The 20398-nt window shown below is 40.8% G+C and overlaps 1 protein-coding gene across 1 annotated transcript in view; it reads right to left on the bottom strand.

The window, feature by feature from the left end:
- Window positions 1–20194, bottom strand: part of bcr (BCR activator of RhoGEF and GTPase) — a gene marked incomplete at its 5' end in the record, with an annotated part of 78425 nt that extends 58231 nt beyond the window's left edge. The window contains one exon of the mRNA XM_079256247.1: window positions 18583–20194. Coding sequence (XP_079112373.1) covers window positions 18583–20194 — 1612 coding nt within the window. The remainder of the gene's footprint in view (window positions 1–18582) is intronic.
- Between the last annotated feature and the right edge of the window lie 204 nt (window positions 20195–20398).

Below are 20398 nucleotides of genomic sequence, written 5' to 3' on the forward strand. Positions count from 1 at the left end.
ACAGATAAAGGTTTCTGAAAAATTTACACCGGATAGGTAACGAGAAGAAGAAGCAAGGTCGGACAGGCTGTCAAATCCATTCTGCTCCCCGTGTTCAAATCCATATCCTTCAGCAGCGACATCAGCCAGCAAGTCTCCAATTCCCAACACAGCACATCACAAATAAAGGCTACATTGCTGGCTAATTCACTTACATAACAGCCTTATCTGAGGCATAAACTTGTAAGAACAGCGACGGAGGGAAATGCAAAGAACAAACTTCTGAGTGCCTCTTTGAGCCTGCTCATTGGAAGTCACACTTTTGTGTTACAGCCAGAGACGTACAGTGCATTATAATAACAAAAAAAACATAATCTACAGTGCAATTATTCCTTAAATATACGCTATGCTTTGGGAAATTTTTTATATCCCAGTGGATTTTTTTTCTTTAAAGCACCCAGTGAAGATTTCTCCCACAAATCATCTTAAAGTCAGTCTTAGGCGCACGCTGACACGATCACTGGCGGTGGAAATTTAGCAGCTGGGATCAACACTCAAGTCAGCAGAGAAGGGCTGTCATTTTCATGCAGTATTTTTGGAAGTGCTCATTTTATTCTTGAATTGAGGTGCTTCCGTTTTCATGAACAAATGTTTCCAGCATGCATGTTTTCCCCAGTCTCTGTCTGTCTTAAGTCTGAATGGCACGGAAAAAAAAAAAAAAAAAAAAAATCTCTGTATCTTGTTGAACTTGTGCTGTTTTTCTGCATGACTGACCTGTTAGCAGCAGACTGACAGACCAATTGATAGCAGGACAAAAGCAGCAGAGTGGAGGTCAATAGATTTTAATAAGAGTCCACAAACGTTATAGGAAGAGTTTTGTTCCATCTGCAGCAGTCCTCCTTCATAAATTTTAGGATTTAAAATAATTTTCATCTATTAATGTAACTATTTATTAATTTTTGACTTTGCAAGCCACTGTGAATGTCAGAATGTCTGTTTATGTGTTTATTTTATGACTGTCTTCTTTGATAACAAACCTGAAATTGCTGTACAACAAATCTACCTACAGGTAAAAATAAAGTCAACTGAACCTGAACTGAATTAAAACCTTTACAGTGTGGCGGAAACACACACAACAAGAACATGTTTCAAATGGCTGATCAGTCACTACTAAAACATGTGTTTGCGCTGTATTTTGTTGGCTTGCATGTTTGATATAATAAATTTATGTTACATTGAAATCTTCCTTAGTGACTCATTTTCATGTCATTGAAAGGTCATGTTGGGGTAGCATGAGGGTGCAGTGTGTTCTGTAATTTACAATAACTATGTGTTCTAATGTCCCTCACAAGGCTCCAGCTATCACAGGCTGAATCAGACAAGGAGTGACATTTATTGATCCAGCCATGTGTCCACCGCAGCAGAGGCCACACTTTTCAAAGCAGAGCTTTGAAACACGCACACACACTCAACAAGACAAAGACACATGCCCATAAAGGCTTTGATTCAATATAATGCTTGAGCAAACACACTTTCAGAAGAATAACGCATATGCTTCCCTCACAAGAACAAAGGTCTTAGTGAGATGCCACACTGTCAGCATTCTATTTTTCACTGAAGCCATGTCTACACCGGCATATATTAAATTCATTACAGCTAATACTGTCAGAGTGGAACCGTGGAAGTTTCCAAGCCATCTGTTTTTTTTTTTTTTTTTTAATTTTTGTTTGGTTTGTTTGTTTTTGGGGGGTGGGGGGGGGGAATCTAACAGGCATGTATCTTCAACATGCCTGTTAGATCCAGACATGGGAGAGTTCAGCGATATAAAATCTTATTAAACTAAAAGACAGAGCTGTTTTCAGCAGCATTGGTTTTTCTGTCAGTGTGTCTTTCCACACATTGTCTGGCAACAAAACCCAAAAAGTAACGGACAGATTTTGATGACATTTTCAGGAAATCTTTTCTTTGATTTTCATAGAGTTTCCCATAAATATGAAGAATCGCTGTGTTGTGATTTGGTGCAGGTAACAGTTGCTCCACAGACAACGTGTGATTTTTTGTTGAACAACCGAAGAGAGACAAAAGCTCAGAAAGATGTGGCTAGTGGCTACACAGTGCCAATTCAGCATGGAAACCAATCTGGTGGCATATTTGCAAGGAAAATGTATTTGTGAGATGAGCAGCACGGTGGTGTAAATGTGTTGCACCCATGAAAACCTTAGTAAATCTTGAGCTTTTGAGCTCACTTTTGAGCAAGTGTCAGGAGTTTCCCTGCTGCAACAAGTTTGCTAATTACCCGTTGATTTTAGGTGTGTTTCAGCAGGGAAACTTCTAACACTTGCAGGTCTGCAGCTACCTAGCGGCTACCAAGCATTTCAATGCTGACAGTACAACTTGGAGTCCGTTGAGATATTCAACAGTTTGTTCTGACCGTTTTGAGATTAGAAAGACATACTGTTTAAAATTTATGGTTGTTTTGGTGTATATGCCAAAATATCATGAACTGTCTGGGTTACAGTAACAAAACAAATGTCTGTTTGTTGGTTATTTTTCTTAAGTTCTCAGTGTTTCTTGTTAGCAGGTTCTTCACAATGTAATGGCTAATAGACATAAGGCCTATCTGCCATAAGGGCATCCAGTCAGTCATACGGGCACCAGCTTAGCCTAGGCTTGCCACTGAGAAAATCAATATAACTATATCACATTATGGATACTTTCCTATCAAAAACAAATGGTGAAAACTTAAAACAATGAAAACAAGTTTCACTCTTAAACACGATTGCTGCTATGATGCAAGGTTTGCTTTTACAGGCAAGGATTTAATGGCCACAGGACCACCAGGTCGTGATGTAATTTACATCTGCCTGTGGGGAAAAGGCAGCCATTAGAGCTACTGACTCAAAACATACTGCCTATAATCATTGGCATAAAATAAATAAATAAATAATGACAAGGAGGTTGGGGCTCCCTGAGTGCTTTCAGTTCAGCAACGTCACATTCTCAGTCACATTTTTAGAAGCATGTTCCACACGTTGAGGCTCAACTGCTTCTGCTAAAGGACATACATTAAAAAAAAAAAATGTAAAAAAAACTTTCAGATTGGCACCATCGCTGTGGATTAACTACAGTAATCAACAGAGTTAAGGACATTTCTCTGGCCTGGAAAGCAGATTGTGTGCACCACATGTTCTGAGATATATCACTTAATGCTTTCCATTGCTTGCAAGGCCAACTATAGAGCCAAAACACACACAATAATTAAGTGATCTATTCGTCCCCACATCAAAGACACAAAGTTGCATTCATTGAAAGTACACAGAAGATGCTCAGACAGACAGATGCTTTTCCCTTTTAGACGACACAACAAAAGAGCAATGCTCTTCTTTTGTAAAGTTCTCAAGACACGCCTGTAAACATTAGGCTGTGTGTGTCTAGAGCAAACAGTGCTGGGTGTGAGGACCTCTGTGTGCTTTATCTTTGTGTGACTGTTAAGCCAAAGCCTCTCTTGTGACACAGGGAATCATTCAGACACCTTGTCTTCTGGCTATCATCCAATCCAACACAGAGGGGCCGGACAGCAGCATGTCACACTGCAGATGTTTGTCGTCTGTCAAACAGTGAGTATGCGGTTTTTTGGGTGACAGAAATTGTTCAATTATGGTGATTAAATATGGAATACTGCGATGGACTGGTGAGATGTCCAGGATGAACCCTGCCTTTCGCCCAAAGACTGCTGGGATAGGCTCCAGCTACCCTGTGACCCTTAATTGGACAAAGCAGTTAGGACAATGAATGAATGAATAAATATGGAATAATTAAATCTAAAATCACATTGAGCTTATTTTGATTTGTGTTATTCCCAATATGTAGAAATTATACGCTTAGCTTTTGGTAAGATATGTGAATTTGTGTCCCATGATAGGTAACTAAGTAACATAATCTGACTGCTCATATAGTGTAGCCTGCAGTTGTTTACAATGATGCATGTATTATTCATCATCTGCTACAATGAATCCAGTATTTAGGGTTATTGATATACTATTCTACCCAGTTCTTGGAGAAAGGTCAAGAAGCTAAAACAAAATTGCTTAAATTCAGAAAAAAGTTCCACGAAAGCACTTTAACACAGAAATATTAGTAATTACTAAATTGATTATGTAACACAGCAGCAGATTTTCAAGCTACTATAGTGTTTACAGTCAAGCCATATGAAAAAAAAAAATCAACTTAAAATGTTCCTTCAAACCTCATTAGGTCTTTTTTGCTGGCTTTAGTTAGTGGGCTAACTTGCTTGAGGTTTAACATGTATTCATACTGGTTGAGCTGGTCACTAGCTCCCAGCTCAAGTGAATCACCTTGATCTGCAGCGGTGTCACATTCACACAGAATCTCCTGTTTGCATACAAAACATTCATTTTTACATGATGTTGCATAACAATGTGCATATAGTGACACCGTTACCTACTGCATGTCTGAGCTTTTACTTTAGTGCCCCATACTAAAGTTTCATTAGCTGCACATTTTCTTTAACTGAATCAGATCTGACATTTTTCCAGTCAACTGAGAATGAAGTCAGTCAGTTTCCATATTTCCACTGCATGTTAATCTTTTATCAAAATACGAGTATATTTGCATGGAATGTTTTGCATCAGCGGAGACATAAAGAGATGTCTAGCTGGTGGGTGTGAGATGGGTAATATGAAACCCAGAGTCATGACAGTGAGTTTCAAGTTTTACAGCAAGTGGGCTTCACTATCAATAATAGATAATAGAGAAGTGAACAAGAAAGGGAGGTAGAGTGATGTGAACATCCAAGCAAACACGCCTCTGCAAGCGACATGTTTGTTCCTAAAGATCTGCATTTGCATTTCTGTGTATTGATGTGGAGACAGCAGAGTAGAAAGAGCTGTGCATAAAGCACACAGAGATCATTAAAAATGTTTATTTGGGGAAAATGTCTATTATATATATACACACAGTGCCAATTCAGCATGGAAACCAATCTCCTCATTCGAGATGCAACACTTCTCTAGTTGTCACTCTAAGCAAATCGCAGCCACTATGCCCAAAGCACATTTTGCCATTTATAGGTTTATAAAGTGGGCCAAATGAGAAGAAGCTGCAGTGACAATGACACAGGATTGTGTGTAAAATTTGAACACTTGGAAAGAGGAAAATGGCAAAGACTTGACAAAAAAATGTCCAAAAAAAATCAAAAGATGAACAAAAAAAAACTGTGCAAGAGTTTTATTTGCATGTTGTGCTTTTATCTAAATAAACAAAATTTGAGTCCATTTAAAACTGACCTTGTGAAATTCCTCCCAATATGAAGATTTTAATGTTTGGACAGAAAAAGCTTCATTCTTTATTTGATTTAACTCTTTTTTTTTAATGTCCATTATTATCTCCCTGCCCTAACCTTCCTAAAATACTGTCATGACAGCCATAAAACACAAAGAACACAGAGGCACCTGTTGGTCTGACATGTGCTCAACAATACTCCATGTTTGCATGTTATCATGAGACTGTTTTGACCACATGTACAGTAAAGAGGAACATTTCTTGTTATGTTTGTTTTATTGACATACCACACCGCATAGTATCAAGGAATTTGTTCTTTGGTTTAAATATAGATGTGTTAAAAAAACAAACACAAACCTAGTATGCTAGCGTGCTAGCATAGTATGCTACCATGCTATGCTAGTGTGCTAGCATAGTATGCTAGCATGCTCACTTCGCACAGAAAGAAAGAATATTTGCATTTGGTCAATTATGTCATTGTTTTTCATTGCTTCTTGATTATAAATCTCATACTGCTGGAAGTCCTGCTTTTTCTTTTCTTACGTGGTGGCATATTTGCAAGGAAAATGTATTTGTGAGATAAGCAGCAGGGTGGTGTAAATGTGTTGCACCCATGAAAACCTTAGTAAATCTTGAACTTTTGAGCTCACTTTTGAGCAAATGTCAGGAGTTTCCCTGCTGCAACAAGTTTGCTAATTACCCATTGATTTTAGGTGTGTTTCAGCAGGGAAACTTGTAACACTTGCAGGTCTGCAGCACTCAAGGACTGGGGTTGCTCAGTCCTGGTTTTGAGCTTCTGGTAGCTGACAATCAGGGACCTGACCAGCAGCACCTAGAAAAGATGATCCTTAATGTGCCCCTTGAGAAGGGAAATTTGTGCTTTATGAAATAAAGAAACAACCTGATGAAACATCACACCCTTACTGCGCATTTCTTATCTCGCTGTCGGGCTTATTCGCACAAGGTAGCATAAGGTACATTTCAGGAGGGGAGCACAGGTTGAAAGGGAAAAACCTACAAAGTTGTTTTTTTCCATCTTCGCTTTGGCAGGTATGTAGGAGGAGAATCAGATGGAGAACTGCCGGCTTAGATTCTGCAGGCTGCCAGAAGAAAAGACGACTAACAATGAGCTGGGGTGAAAGACTAATGGAAACAACACAGCCGTAGATTTAAAAAAAAAAAAAATGCTGATCACACATTAAATGACAGATTCTTTTCTGCAGTCTAATGATTTTTGTTCACATTTCTATTAACCTGTCCACAATCATATTCTGTTCTTGGACTGGGAAACATTTGATTTCATCATGAGTGCTCATGGAAAGCAACAAATTAAACCTTACAAACACAATCTGCCAACTACCCATGGCGACGTAGCCAGTGTTAGACGAGCACTGTCTCTCTGCAAACTTGAAAATCATCTGTTATGGCCAAATTGGGCTTAAAATCAGCCTTTATGCTGTGCAGTGCGCTCCAGGCAGAATAGCACTGAGTGAGGCAGGGTAGGCAGAGAGGGAAAATGGTCAGGGGGATAGAGAAAGGGATATTAAGTGACATAAAAGAGATTTCACAGAAGGAGAGAAGGGCATTCAGGGAAGAGATGGAGGAAGGGGGGTGGAAGGAGGGAGGGGGCTGCAACATGAAATCTGATCCTCCCCTGGAGCCTACATTTATCCAGTCCCTCTGCAGCAAGACAATAAAAGGGAGCAGAGACTTAAAAAAAAGAAAAAGCATAATGGAAATCAAACTTCTCTTTGCAATCTGGTAAAATGTTTTCCTTTTTTCGTCTGCAAATGTTGTTAGGCTTTTAATAAGGGAGGCCTGTTCCAACCAGACCAATTCTGTTCTTCTATCAATAGCAGACTTTCTTCCTGCCTCTCCATCTGAGTGGCCATCCTCCCAACAGCATTCTGAATCCATGTTATTATTATTATGTTAATCAATGTTAAGACAAAAAGAGGGAAAAAAATAATTGAAGAACGCTTTTTAGGACATTTCCAATTAAATACACAGATCTCCGCTTACCTTTTTATTCATTTATACCCTTCTATTATTCCTCCATACTTTCTTTCTGTGACAATGTCTAACTTTGCCAACTCATCTTCAGAGCAGAGGACTGACCTGTGTGCAGTTACCTCCTGCAATCTGATAAACTAAAGAATTTAGTCATTACAGCCTGGTGGTTCACTCCACTGGCTTCTTTTCCTTACCACAAAGAGGTAGCCAAGTGATCAACTGTATTTTTCTTCCTCGTGTTGCAATCTCACTAACGTAAGCGCACACACACACATCTCCACCTAATAGCCTGGCTGCCCTGAACAACTGCCATTTATTGAGAAAACCTATCTAGCTACCCTGTGCAAACCAAGTTCAACAGAGCCTGAGGAAAGAGGAAAACACACACACAGAAAGAGAGAGAGAGTGAGGGAGCTGACAGGGGGCTCGGAGTACGACGCTGCAGGTAAAATGGTTGGGTGGTTGTAATGAGCTCTTTGTTTTGTTATACGTGTGTGTCAGAGTTAGAGTTAGGAGGTGGGTTTATTGTTGTTGCAAATGGTGCTGTTTGAGATTAATTTAAGTTTTTTTTTTTTTTTAAATGTAAAAAAAAAAAAAATAAATACTGAATAAGAAAAAACAGGATGCACTAAAATAGTAAATGTAGCATTGCAGGTAGAAATAATGACATATTACATGGCTGTAAAATAATGATCAATATTTCATCTATGTTGCCTTCAGGCAGAGTGAAAGCTTTGGCTGTTATCTTTTTAAATATTCACTGCAAAATATTGCATATGTGTAAAAAAAAAAAAAAAAAAAAAAGCCTGCAGTTTCTCTAACGGTCACATGGGCCAGGCTCCAACAGTACATTATTTTACATTGACTTCCATGTTAAAATGTCCAGATTTACTGCAGAAATAAACACGTTTGCAGTCTGTCATGACTGCATCTGCAGACACACAAATGTGGTAACCTGCAAGAAACAGCATCACACACATAACACACATACTTTGTTTTCTGTACAAGCAGGATTTAGTCTAGAGAGTATGTGAAGCTTCTTTGGTTTGACATTAGTTGATTTAGTCAGTAACACATCATTGTTTTCTAAAAATCAGCACACACATTTTGTTTGAAGTTTTTGATGATGACTTATTAGTTAATTCATTTGTTTGTGTTTTTGAGTAACTGGAACTGCACCAGTACCTTGGCTGAAGACCTGGCAGTGGGCTGCAGGGTGGACCATGCCTTATATTCAGTATCATGGAGGTGAACTGGTTTTACTTTGTAAGTTTCAGTCATAGACATATATATGTAGACGCTGCATCGACTGGTACAGCCCGCTGCTGTGACACGCCAACACGTCCGCCATCTTAGGCCTGGCAAGAAAGTTCATTAGATGGACACAGAAAATGAATCGTTTAGTTTTAACTAGATTGCATTTTATAAGTTTGTCAAATTTCAACTGTTTTAATATCTGAGTTATGGTACAAAAAACAACTTTTTGATTATGTAACTTAATTGTCATCGAACGGATTGTTTATTGGGATTAAAGGAACTTAAATACATAGTGGGTGAGAAAAACCATTGTCAAAGGGAGAGGTAAACGTGTTTGTAAGGAGCAGATATGGGTGACTCGTCTCTAAAGTAACAAAGCCTAATTTAATCTACATTAATGCATCCATGAGTACGTCTATTTTATCATGATAAATGTCACAGAATGTACATTTTACATCATACTATGAAAACTAACATGTTTTTAACAAATACACTGCAATCAGTATTCAAGACTGGGATATAGAGTATTTCAATGCTTATGTCTTCTTCCATTGTTGGAAATGCATTCCTGTTTTAGCTTTTCACAGTTAGGCTTAAAACATCTGAGACCAAAACAACATGGAAGCTTTTAAGTTTGCAGCGTATTTCTACCATGTCCAGTTACAGATTACAGATCTGCAGATTACACACATGCTGTATGCTTAAACATTGTTGTATAAAGTTTTTTCATTGATATTACCAGATTCTTGTTTCTCTCTAAACTGGCTTCTTCGGTTCTTTTTATTTAGTTAACGTTATGCATTATTAAAAGCATGGTGGTGAACACTGTGGCCTGTACCCACTAAATCTTCACAGCGTTGTCAGGTTCTTAGTAAAAGCAGTTTATTTGCACGTTGCTACAAGCTCTAAAAAGCCGAGATGGTGACAGCCAGACAGGTAACAATCATGATGTCTAAGAATGAAAGCTCACACACTGAAGTCAACCTAGCATGCCCATTTTTCATATAGACTGTAGTCTATACTCAGCCAAACTTATGTAATTAGTAGAAAAAGAAATGCCACTAGGATTATGACAGAGCACTGAACCTTCTCAAAGTTAAACATCTTGTAGTGATCAGCCTGTGGATTTAAACAGTTTGACTGCTGCAGTATAAGTTACTTCCTTTGTTTTGTTTTTTTTTCAAAGACTGGTTTTTGTTCAAAGCAGAAACTAGAAAAGCATTCGAAGAGTGCAAACATCCGCCAAGGCCTTTAAAAAGTTGCTGGATCCAAACGGTGATCTGGATCACCACCAAAATGAAATCAGTTCTTCCTTCTTACATTTCCATCAACTCCTGAAAGTTTCATAAAAATCTGTCCATAACTTTGTGAGTGATCTTGAACACAAACAGACCAACAGATAAACAGTGGGTAAAACATAATGTCCTTAGCGGAGGTAATAAACTGAAAACAGAAATTTACTGACACAAAGAAAACAAAGCAGACAAACTAAAGAGAAAAGAAAGCATCATGGTTATACATATTTACATATGTACATAATTTCTTGCACAAGGTAGCTTCAGGTTGTTGCAAAGTCTAGCAGCATTATTTCGGTTAGGTCCTTATAGTACAGATTATTTAAACAAAAAATAAAACAATCTAAGTAATAGGGCTGTGACAATACGCTTTTGTCCCGATTCGATTCGATTCCGAATCCATTTAAATTGCGATTTTCACAATTCTTTGATATTGCTGATTTTTGTAGATCAAAAACAAACTAAATGTATAAAACTTATTTTTTTGCTCGTAATTTTTTTTTTCAATTAGAAAAAAACAACACACTAGCCAGACCATCATTCTGCTGCTATAACGCCCCAGTAGACAAGTTAAAAGATCAATAAAAACAATAAAAATGACAAAAAAAATTTAAATGGATTATTTTTATTTGTTTGGAAAAAAAAATTGAATTTTTAACAAAAATCTATTTTAAAATTGTGAAGCAAAAAAAAATCCAGATTTTCCATTTTTTTAATTCTATTTTCTTACCCCTACTAAGTAACATGCCTGCAGTGACACATGCACAACATGAATCCATTATTGTTCCAAACGTAGTCTAGAAACGTGTCCTGTATGACACAAGAACAAGCTGTGACTCTTTATCGGTGACAGAAGTTAATACGGTCTGAAATACTTCCTCCCCTCTTTTCTACTTTCAGCTTTGCAATGGAGAAAACTTCACGCCTGTGGTTCACTTCTGACTAAAGAAAAGAGGGAATCTCCACTCTGGATAACGAGTCGGCATTTTTACCATTTACGTCCTCAAATCGAGCAGAATCTAAATATGGAACTCTGCAGAAAAATCCACATCTGCAAATAAAAGCTAAACGTAAAAGACTGTAAATGCTTCTCATTATTTTTATACATGACTTTCTTGTCATCATGTTTGGGAAATGACAGGATGGTAAATGCTGTGCAGACCGCACACCCTTCAACCCTCCTTAATTCTGACATTAAGCTGTAGTTAACTCCATTAACCAATTAGACAATTAAACTGATTTTATAGATCACTGTTCACGCAACCGTCCTAGATTAAAACGTGTATGTGCTTGGAGCGCGTTATCAATAAAGGATAGAAACGTTGCCAAATAGAGGAACACACAAGAAACAATGATTGGTATTCTTACAGAGACAGCCTTGGAGGTTTCAGTGGAACAGATTTGACTGAGTTTACTGCTCTTCAGCAAGGACGCCTGCTGCTGACAGTTGGCATTGATTCTGTCGTTTTATAAGGATTGGTCAGGTAAACCCCTCTCCGACAATTACAGAGAGAAGCATGCTTGTGCCTGCAGGAGGTGGGGGGTAGTCGCGACTTTGATCTTTTCCCCGCTTTTCCTCCTGCTTTGGTGGAAATCCCACAGAAACAAAGACGGAGAAGGTGATGCACCTCTAATTGGCTCCAAGCAAAGAAAACTGGAAGCAGCTGTTACAATGAACCCTTACTGAAGAGAAGGTAGAGTGCCCAGAAAGTTTAATGGCAAAAGGCAAGGATCACGATGAAGGAGCAAAGCTTGGGGTGAGATAAAATGGATGATTAAATAAAAGAAAAGCTTAATTTAACACCTGGATTATCCTAAATCTGTACTGCAGACATAACCAGCATAAATGTATGAAGACTAATCCCACATGATCAGAAAAATAACATGAAAACATGCCGGTATAGCTGTCAAACAAGCACACATGCCAGAGTGGGTCTGGGAGTGCTGATAATCCTAAAAGTAATGCTGTATATAGGACATGATGCATTAGTCTGGCAGCGGTCTGGTGTAATGTTTCATAGTTTATAGTAATCAGATTATTAAAGGGGTTTCCATCACTTGTTAATCTCAATTACATACATGTACATAAAGTGTGGGGAACAGGACTACGGACCCAGGTCACTGGATCAATGTGTTATATGGGCGGGGGAGGGGAGGGGGGCACAGTTACTGTCTCTTTAGCAGCAGATTCCACTAAAAGTTGTCAAAGTATGCTGAACATATCGCTGGTTGAAGTGCTATCATCACTTCATAGTTCAGCTAGAAGCCTCGCAAGCAGAAATATGGATTCCAAAATAAAAGTCATATTTTAATGTGAAATATAGGTTGAAAGTTTATGCCTTATAAACCTCAAGACCACAGCTTTAACTAAAACGCAGAAGATTCATGTGTAAAATAACTGGAAAGCTCCCTAAATATTGGAAGCAGAGTAAATTTAAAAGGAGACTACAGCTCTATTTTACTAATCTCTGTGTGAGTCATTAAGATTTTCATCTTTATATTTACCATACTGCTCTGTACCAGAAACCAGAGAGCTGTTTTTTTTCTTTCCATCCCACTAATTGTAAATTGTTCTCTTAGAGAAGTGGCTGTAATTCAAAACCCACACATTCAACCCAGGATCTGGGGAAAACAAGAGCACACACCACCATGAATTTATACTATAAAGCCAAAGGCTTGTGGGTAACAGGAGTACAATTTAACCAGGAAAATCTCCTTGAGCTCCAGCCAATCAAGATGAGGTCTGCGAATGAAGCAACACGGGACATGTTGGGGAGCCAAGATGACCGCTGTTCAGAAGCGGCTGTTACACATGGAGAGAGAGAGAAGTCACCAAACTTTAAGTAAGGGATTTTCCAACTCCCCCCTCTTTCTTTATAAGCCAAGTCAGTCATTATAGCAAAGACTGTGGATGCATGCTTGGCATTAGAAATAAACAAACACACACAGAGAGGAGTAGAAATAAACCTAAACTAGGAAGGAAAACTACTATTTGGGTGGCCGTAAGAACATGCTTACGTGTGTTTGCATTCACATGTTTGGTCTTATTATGATCATCCTAATCTGCTGCTCTTCCCTCTCAGGTTAGGTTAAATGTCCAAAACTCTCCCCAGGGATCTATAGCAGAAATAATCGACAGCCAATTTACACTCAAAACCTTTCATCCACGAACATTTAACTCTGGCTGCTGCTGACGTACAAACAAAGCCAGCCAGTTTGGCTCTCAGTGGGGGAGTTGCTGGAACTGCTTCGCCCCGATGTCTTCTGCCAATTCAAGAACAGCAGACCAGCCACACCACACCACACACTATGAGCAAAAGCATCCAAGCATCTGACTCGGTTAGATGGGGACTCTAACAGACCTGCCAGCAGGTTTTGTTATGTTGTAAATATTTTGTCAGAATACAATTACGTATATTGTCATATTATTTATGGTCAACGCAGATAAAGAAGAAAGTAGTTTTGTGAGTCATTGCTGGTTTAAGTAAAAGGGACAAAAATACAGTTATGAGCCTGTATAATTGGTCTGAGCAGGTCACACCAGTCCCATGAAAAGCTAAGTTCAGCACCAGCTGGCAAGAACACCAGATCCGCTTTCCTCCTTCCAACTCCACCCCTTTATCCCTCTCCTTCCATCCTCCTTTTCTATCCTTCCACCACTCAGGGTCTGACTTTGAGCCTTTAGCTACTGTGTGCCGGCTTTCCCTGCCAAGTTCACTCAACTGCAAACACTGATGGAGCTTTGTTAAGAGCAATAGTCACTCCCCAGTCTGTGTGAAAAGGGGTCATTGTGCCACGCCAAGACTACTGTAAAGCATTCTGTTCCGTCTTCTTCCTCCTCCCTGTCCTCATACACACGTGGAAATGTCAAATCACATGATGCGGCTCACAGACTTGCAGATAGAAACACACACACAAAAAACACTCAGACATACGGCTGGGTGATATGACCAAAATCTCATATCCCAATATCGCTCATTTTAAATCCCCATATCCATATACATAACAATATAAAATTGTTTGTGTAATTTTGTGTCAGTCATAAGTAATTTGTCAGATGTGCTTGGCAACAGCAGCAGTGATCTTCTTCCATCTGCGGGAACTATGGCTGTATGACGTTTCATGGGGAAATGAATGTTGCAGCGTTTGTGTTTGGAGTTTATTATGAGCGCTTTCGCCACCACTTGATGCTGCTTTAGCGGCTTTTGCTCCTTGACTCTGTTCTTTATTCTGTAGTCTTTATCCAGATTCTTACGCAGGTGCTGAAATAAGTTACCGGTAGCTGTGTCTGAGTCCGTTGTTGGGACTGTGAGCTAGTCTGTTATTAGTTACACATCGGTCTTTTTATATCCAAACCGCACCCATGCAACAGAAGTTTCCCCTCTTTAATGAACGAGCTCATCAGTTTTGGTTGGTTAGTCATCTTTTAGCGAATTATCCTGCTCTGAAACACGTCTGCTACCATCTTTCTCCATGTTTGTTTTTATATTGGAGCGCGCATGCCATAAAGCGCATCTTCACGTAAAATACTGCAGTAAAACACCTTATTGTGGCGCAAACAATAGAGCCTCATATGAAACGATACACATTTTCTATCGTTCAAACGATATATATCGTCATATCGCCCCGCACTACTCAGACACATGTAGCCTCACATCCTCATTGGCAGCGCTCTTGCACAGCTTTGCCCAGTGATTGCAGAGAGAGAGAAGAAAAAAAGAAAAACCATGAGAAAGTCAAACACATGCACACACAAGCAACATGATCAACTGCCATGAAGGAAGACAGAGGGATTGTTATGTCAAACCGCAAATTAGAAAAATACTCAAAATGACACTGATACCATAATCTGAGAGGGGCCTCAGAGCCCAAGGCAAAAAAACAGCAACTCTTTTTTTTTTTTTTTTTTTTTTTGGTATTTTCCAACACATGATTCCATAACACATACCCACACACTCACACCATTAAGTTTAATACAATTATGTGCATGCACACAGAAATCATGTGGGTTAAAATGAAGCTAAAATAGAGTTAAAAAAATGAAAGTTTCTGATAAACTCCTACATTTTTTTACATCCCAATAACCTTTACCAGATGAATCCTCCTTATATTTTATATGAGGAGGTTTCATTCATTGAAGTCAACATAAAACTGATCCTATACTTCAGAATATTTAGCAACATTTGTTATAAAACGTTTACTGTGTTGGTCCATGGTATAGGCAGATTATACAATCTGTGCATTATACAGTTTTAATGCAGGCTGTCATGGTGTTCTAGACTCTGCATCGTGCATTAAACTGTGTAGTTAACAGGTCAGCGTTGTTTAATTCTTTTGTATCTAAAGCAGGGATCTTCAACTCCTCATGGATGGCAGTCTAACAGGTTTTGCTGCAGCAAACCTGATTCAAATTAAATGGATCCAGCAGTTTGTGTTAAGTCCAACATAATGCCCCTTTCATTTCATGTCAAATCTACAAGAAAGTAGCCCTACAGAACCAGAGTTAGAGATTCAAGATCTAAAGCAAGCAGCTACTAATAACTAATAACACACTATATTTTATGATAATCCCCGAACCGGAAAAGCTTATTAAAGAGAGGAAACGGTTGTATTTGCCAAGACAAACAACTACTGACATGACAGATCGGAGGCAGTTGAAGGCATTGTACAATGAAGCGACTGAGGCCTTCTCAAGTTTGTCCTGCTTTGGCATCCATCATCAGAGCCAAGAAGCCACAGGTATTCACAGGTTTCGAGGCAGATTTCCCTCGAAATGAATTGATGGAAATAACATGGAGAGTCCTGCAGTTTTCATCCACCACAAACTTCATTACAGCAGGCAGTTAAAGCCTCCTTTATTTAAACAGTTAAATGTTCAGTTGATGAGCTTCTGATTCTGACTGAGGCGGCAGGGCTGAAAGTGCTTCAGGGCATGATCTTCACAAAAGCTTTAAGTTGCTTCTGCTACTTGAAGTCATTTTGTTGTGTTTCATATTTATTACTGAGAACTGTTTTTTTTCCCCAAAACAGGAAGCTATGAAATTTGAGGCAAGGTAATGTAGGAGACTTGTCAGCCCGTTAGCACAGCGTGAATAATGTTTGATCTAAGAGCTCATGTTTGCTCAATTTAGCTAAAAAATTTAGAGTTGGCAGCTGATGCTTTTGCCTCCTAACATATTTAATACTTCTTAACTTGCAATGCATCCCTGCTTTCCCACTGAACGACACTCAAGGGAAATATCTTCTTTTTAATCTTTTACTCATCCTGTCTGTCTTTTTATTGTCAAAACCACAAAAGAATGACTCATCTCGGCTCAGCATGTAGAAGCTCTCGTGTCTCAAAATGTCCTTAACATGCAATAAACAAAACACACCACAAAGCAATTACTGCTAAAAGAGAAGAGAAAAGAAATCTCGGGCGAGAGGAACACACAAGGTACCTTTCCACAGGGTACCTCTGAAAGCAAAGCAGCCTTAAAGGTATTAATGAGTACACATCAAGTATGTGTGAGTCCTTGTAAATGAGCCTGAATCTGTGTGTTTCTGTTACACAACGGGAGAGTTCTTCCCATCTGTGCCTCTTTGCAGCCCCCGCATCCCTGACCAATGAAGCGAGAAACGACAGCTTTGCCTTGCACTCTGCCTCCCTCAGTCTTCCTCACAACACCGCCCTACTCTTATTAACATCATCAGCTGCCCACTAAAAACACACTGCTGACCCTTCTTCCTTTACTATCTCTTCATTCTGCTTGGCGAAAAGAAAAAAAAAAAGAGAAATATGCACACACCACGAGGGCACAATATGATGCAAGAGTCAGCTAGATCATCCACTTCTCTCCCAGCATCATCCCTGTCTGGCATCAGCTTAACCCAACTAGAAAACACAAACTACTCTGCAGGGTGTCTAACCAATATTTTACTTCTTATGCTCAAATTCCAGATTATCCCACTAAATGCATCTCTCTCTAAAACACATACAACTCACCCCCCCTTCCAAAAAGAAGAATCCATCTCTATCGCTGCCTTTCCAGCTCGCCTAACTTCCCACAGGGCTCATTGTTGTGGAAAAATATGCTAAAGCAAAGAGAACAGACAGCGTAATAATAATCCTGAACACAGCAGCTGGAGAATTAGCTAGCCATTAGCTGGAGACCAGCTATCGGGGTACGCAGACGCATAGTCAATTCTTAAAGGTTTTACAGCTTAGAATTGTGCATTGCTCTAAAATGTTGACAGTATTTGCTTTTTCTTTGCCATAAATTAAAAATGTGTTTTCACTTTTGCTGCAGGTGTTTCTAGCAAGGATATCCAAACAGGATGCTACAGTACTTTGATGAATGCATCCTGTCTGGAAAAGCATTTGGACTAATTCCACCAGGGTCCTTGCATCTCTTCAAATAAAGCTATTATAGATGCTATGACACCTGCAAACGCTATCAGGTAGCAGAAAGAAATGCTACACAGAATTACAGTAATGAACTGAGAGATTAATCACATGATGCAACAGCAGAGCATTAATAAGGCAGTTATGATGTTTGCAGTTGCTTAGTGCAAGTTGAACTAGTGCTCTTTTTTTTTTTTTTTTTTTTTTTTTTTAAACTTTCAGCATTCCCATTCCCAATACTGTCTGTTTCTCCCTTTTTTAAAAAAAAAAAATATATATATATACAATCTATATTCCCTTCGCCCCTCTTCCCAGTTCCTCCTGGCTCAGTTGCAGGCCTGTGATGCCAGCACCATGCTGTCTGTCTGGTCAAAGAGGGCACCAGTCCAAAAGGATACAATACAGTAGGCACTTAAACACAACTCACTTCCACAGCAGAACCCTATTTGGACACAACACACCTGAAATGTGCTCAATTCCTTCCAACCAAACCTTAGTAAACAAAAGTTCGTGTTTAAAAAAGATGACATCAAATATTTAAGCTCAATATGAAGTGTTTGCTCTTGTGACCCACAACAGGCTCTACAATGGAAACTACTGAGCATTTACAGTAAACTAAGCCCCCCTAATGTGCTTTTCTCAAAGCAAAATCCCATTGTTGTTTTGATTCAGCCTGTTAGCCCAGTTGCTGGGCTGCAAATGTATCCTAGTGTCTGTTCTGTTCTAGGTGCCATGGCTCTGAGGTTGTACTTCAGTGGTTGAGAATTATACAAATACAGAGAGATCCAAAATGAATTTTTCTTTCCTTTATTCTAATCTAATCTAAAAGCTGGTGAAGAGCTTCAGCTTTTTGGTTCAGGGAAAAGTTGATAACTCTCACATTCCAGAGCAGCATACAGAAAGACAGGCAGGAAGAAGAAGAACACCTGTGATTTGAATTGCATACGAGGGAGTCGTCTGAGAAAGGCCATAGACTCATAGTTTCAGCCCAGACTGACCACATTCATTGTTCACCCACCCAACTGACATTCCAGGAATACGCAGAGGTGCATCTTTCATCTGTCTCCCACGGAAGGCCATCCAAAGGACACAGCTCTGTATGTGTCAGTGCATGCGCACACAATCCTACGCACATTACCAATCACCCCAACATTCAGCTACTTTGTGGTTTTAAGAGAAAAGGCTAATCATGTGATGAGCAGCCTGAAAATGCAAAGGAACAAATGCCAATATAATTCCAGCGTGACTACATTACATTCGCTCACACGGGCTGTTGTTCTATTTAACTATTTCTTTGTAGGATTGAAGATTTCCTAAAAACAGAACAGATTAGATACAGCAGCAGCCACTCACCTAGGTGGTCTCCATGGAAACTGTTGTCATGGGATGCTCTACCGTGGGGCATGAGGTCATGATGGGCAGCAGGTGGCCAGATTTGACCGGTCTTGCGAACACTCACTATCGTGGCCTCAGACATGACCACATGGCCTCCCTCCTGCCGGTGGTGTCGCTTCTGGGACTGCGGTGTCGGAGGGCTGCTGCTGTCAAAGGAGTGCTGGGAGTTTTGGGAGTTCTGGGACGGCGATCGGCTCTTCTCTCTGAAGGGTCGACGGAAGGCCGTGGTGGGGCTCGGTGACACGTGGCTGGACTGGCCTGAGGAGAAGTCTTCCTCGCTGGATGTCAAGTTCTCGTTGGAGCTGCAGTCAGGCGTATAGCCGCCACCTCCTCCAGCGTCCTCAAAGCTTCCAGGGGAGTAAGAACGGCGTGGCCAGGTGAGGAGGTGGTCATCTACTCCACCATGATCTCTCATTGTGACCCCACCACCACCTCCCCTTCCATCTCCACTGCCACCTTCTCCCATCATAACCCCTCCAACATAGACACTGGAGTAGGCCTGGAACTCTGAGGGTTGCCAAGGAGGAGGTGGAGGCTTGCCCCCATTAGCCCTGCCTGAATGCCGCTGATTGGGCTCGCCATCTTCATATTCTGCATCATACCCACAGGTGCTCTCAGTAGACCGTCCCCTATACACCGGCCTGGGTCTCAGATCACCTGCCACAGTGGCCAGATTGCCAGGTAGCGAGTGGAGAGACCTCTTTCGTTCCATCTGCATGGCCTGACTGCCCAAAGAGCTGATCTTATCTGACACGTCCCGGTCGTTGACCCTCACTAAACCCCTATCGTGGTGGAATTCCATGTTGGTGTAAAACGGTGGTGGCGGCGGCGGAGGCAGCTGCTTCTCCTGTCCCTTAGCTACATCACCTGCAGAGTGTGAGTTGGCGCGTTTGATCCTCTCAAAGTTGGATCTAAGAGCTGCCACACCAAGTCCCATCCCAAGCTTGTCCTTGGGGTCAGAGGGCAGTTCTTTGTCTGGGGGAGGAAGGGTGGGTCTGCGGGGTGACGCTGACACACCACCTCTCTGTTTGGACGGTGATAGGCCATCCAGGTTGTCGCATGACATGGACTCAGCCTGCTGGGGAATGTCAAAGGCAGACTCCAGGCCATCTCCGTGGGAAGCCGACTTCCTGGCTGGTGGAGGCCTGGGTTTGGATCTGCCAGATCCATCTCCAAGAGGCTGATAGCGACCTCTATCCCCAACACCCATGCTACCAACACCATATCCACCAGCACCTATTCCAACTCCACCAGTCTCCTGCATGTGAGGCTGCTGGGATTGGGACTCTGCGCCCTGTGTGGCTGCAGGGTCCATACCCTCACTGAGAGGCGTTTTTCTGAAACCCCATCTCTGTTTGTCGTAGCTCTTTCTCTCTTTGGCCAGGAGGGTCTGCAGGTAGATCATACGGAAGCGCTCCTTGTTCACCTCCTGCTCCAGGCGTCTTATGGATGCCTTGCACCTCTCCAGCTCTTGCTCGATGCCCCCGACAGATCGCAGCTCCATCTTGGGGGGTTCTGACTCCGGGAACTGCGCTTTCCACGCCTCGATGAATCCCACCGGCTCCACCATATTGTGCCTGATTTATTTCTGTGACCGACCCCTGGTTCAGATAAGAACGGGGGGGGGTGTGACGCCAAGAGCGCACCGTTTCAACCTTCCTTGTCCAGTTCGCCACGCTCTCCTTACAGAGAACAAGGGTCCAGAATAAAAACGGTGGTCGGTTATATCAGCCCTTCAGGTAACCCGTACACAAACACACAGCCTAATTGCTGA

Source organism: Telmatherina bonti, assembly GCF_933228915.1.
Source record: "Telmatherina bonti genome assembly, chromosome: 17".
In the NCBI taxonomy this organism is placed as follows: Eukaryota; Metazoa; Chordata; class Actinopteri; order Atheriniformes; family Telmatherinidae; genus Telmatherina; species Telmatherina bonti.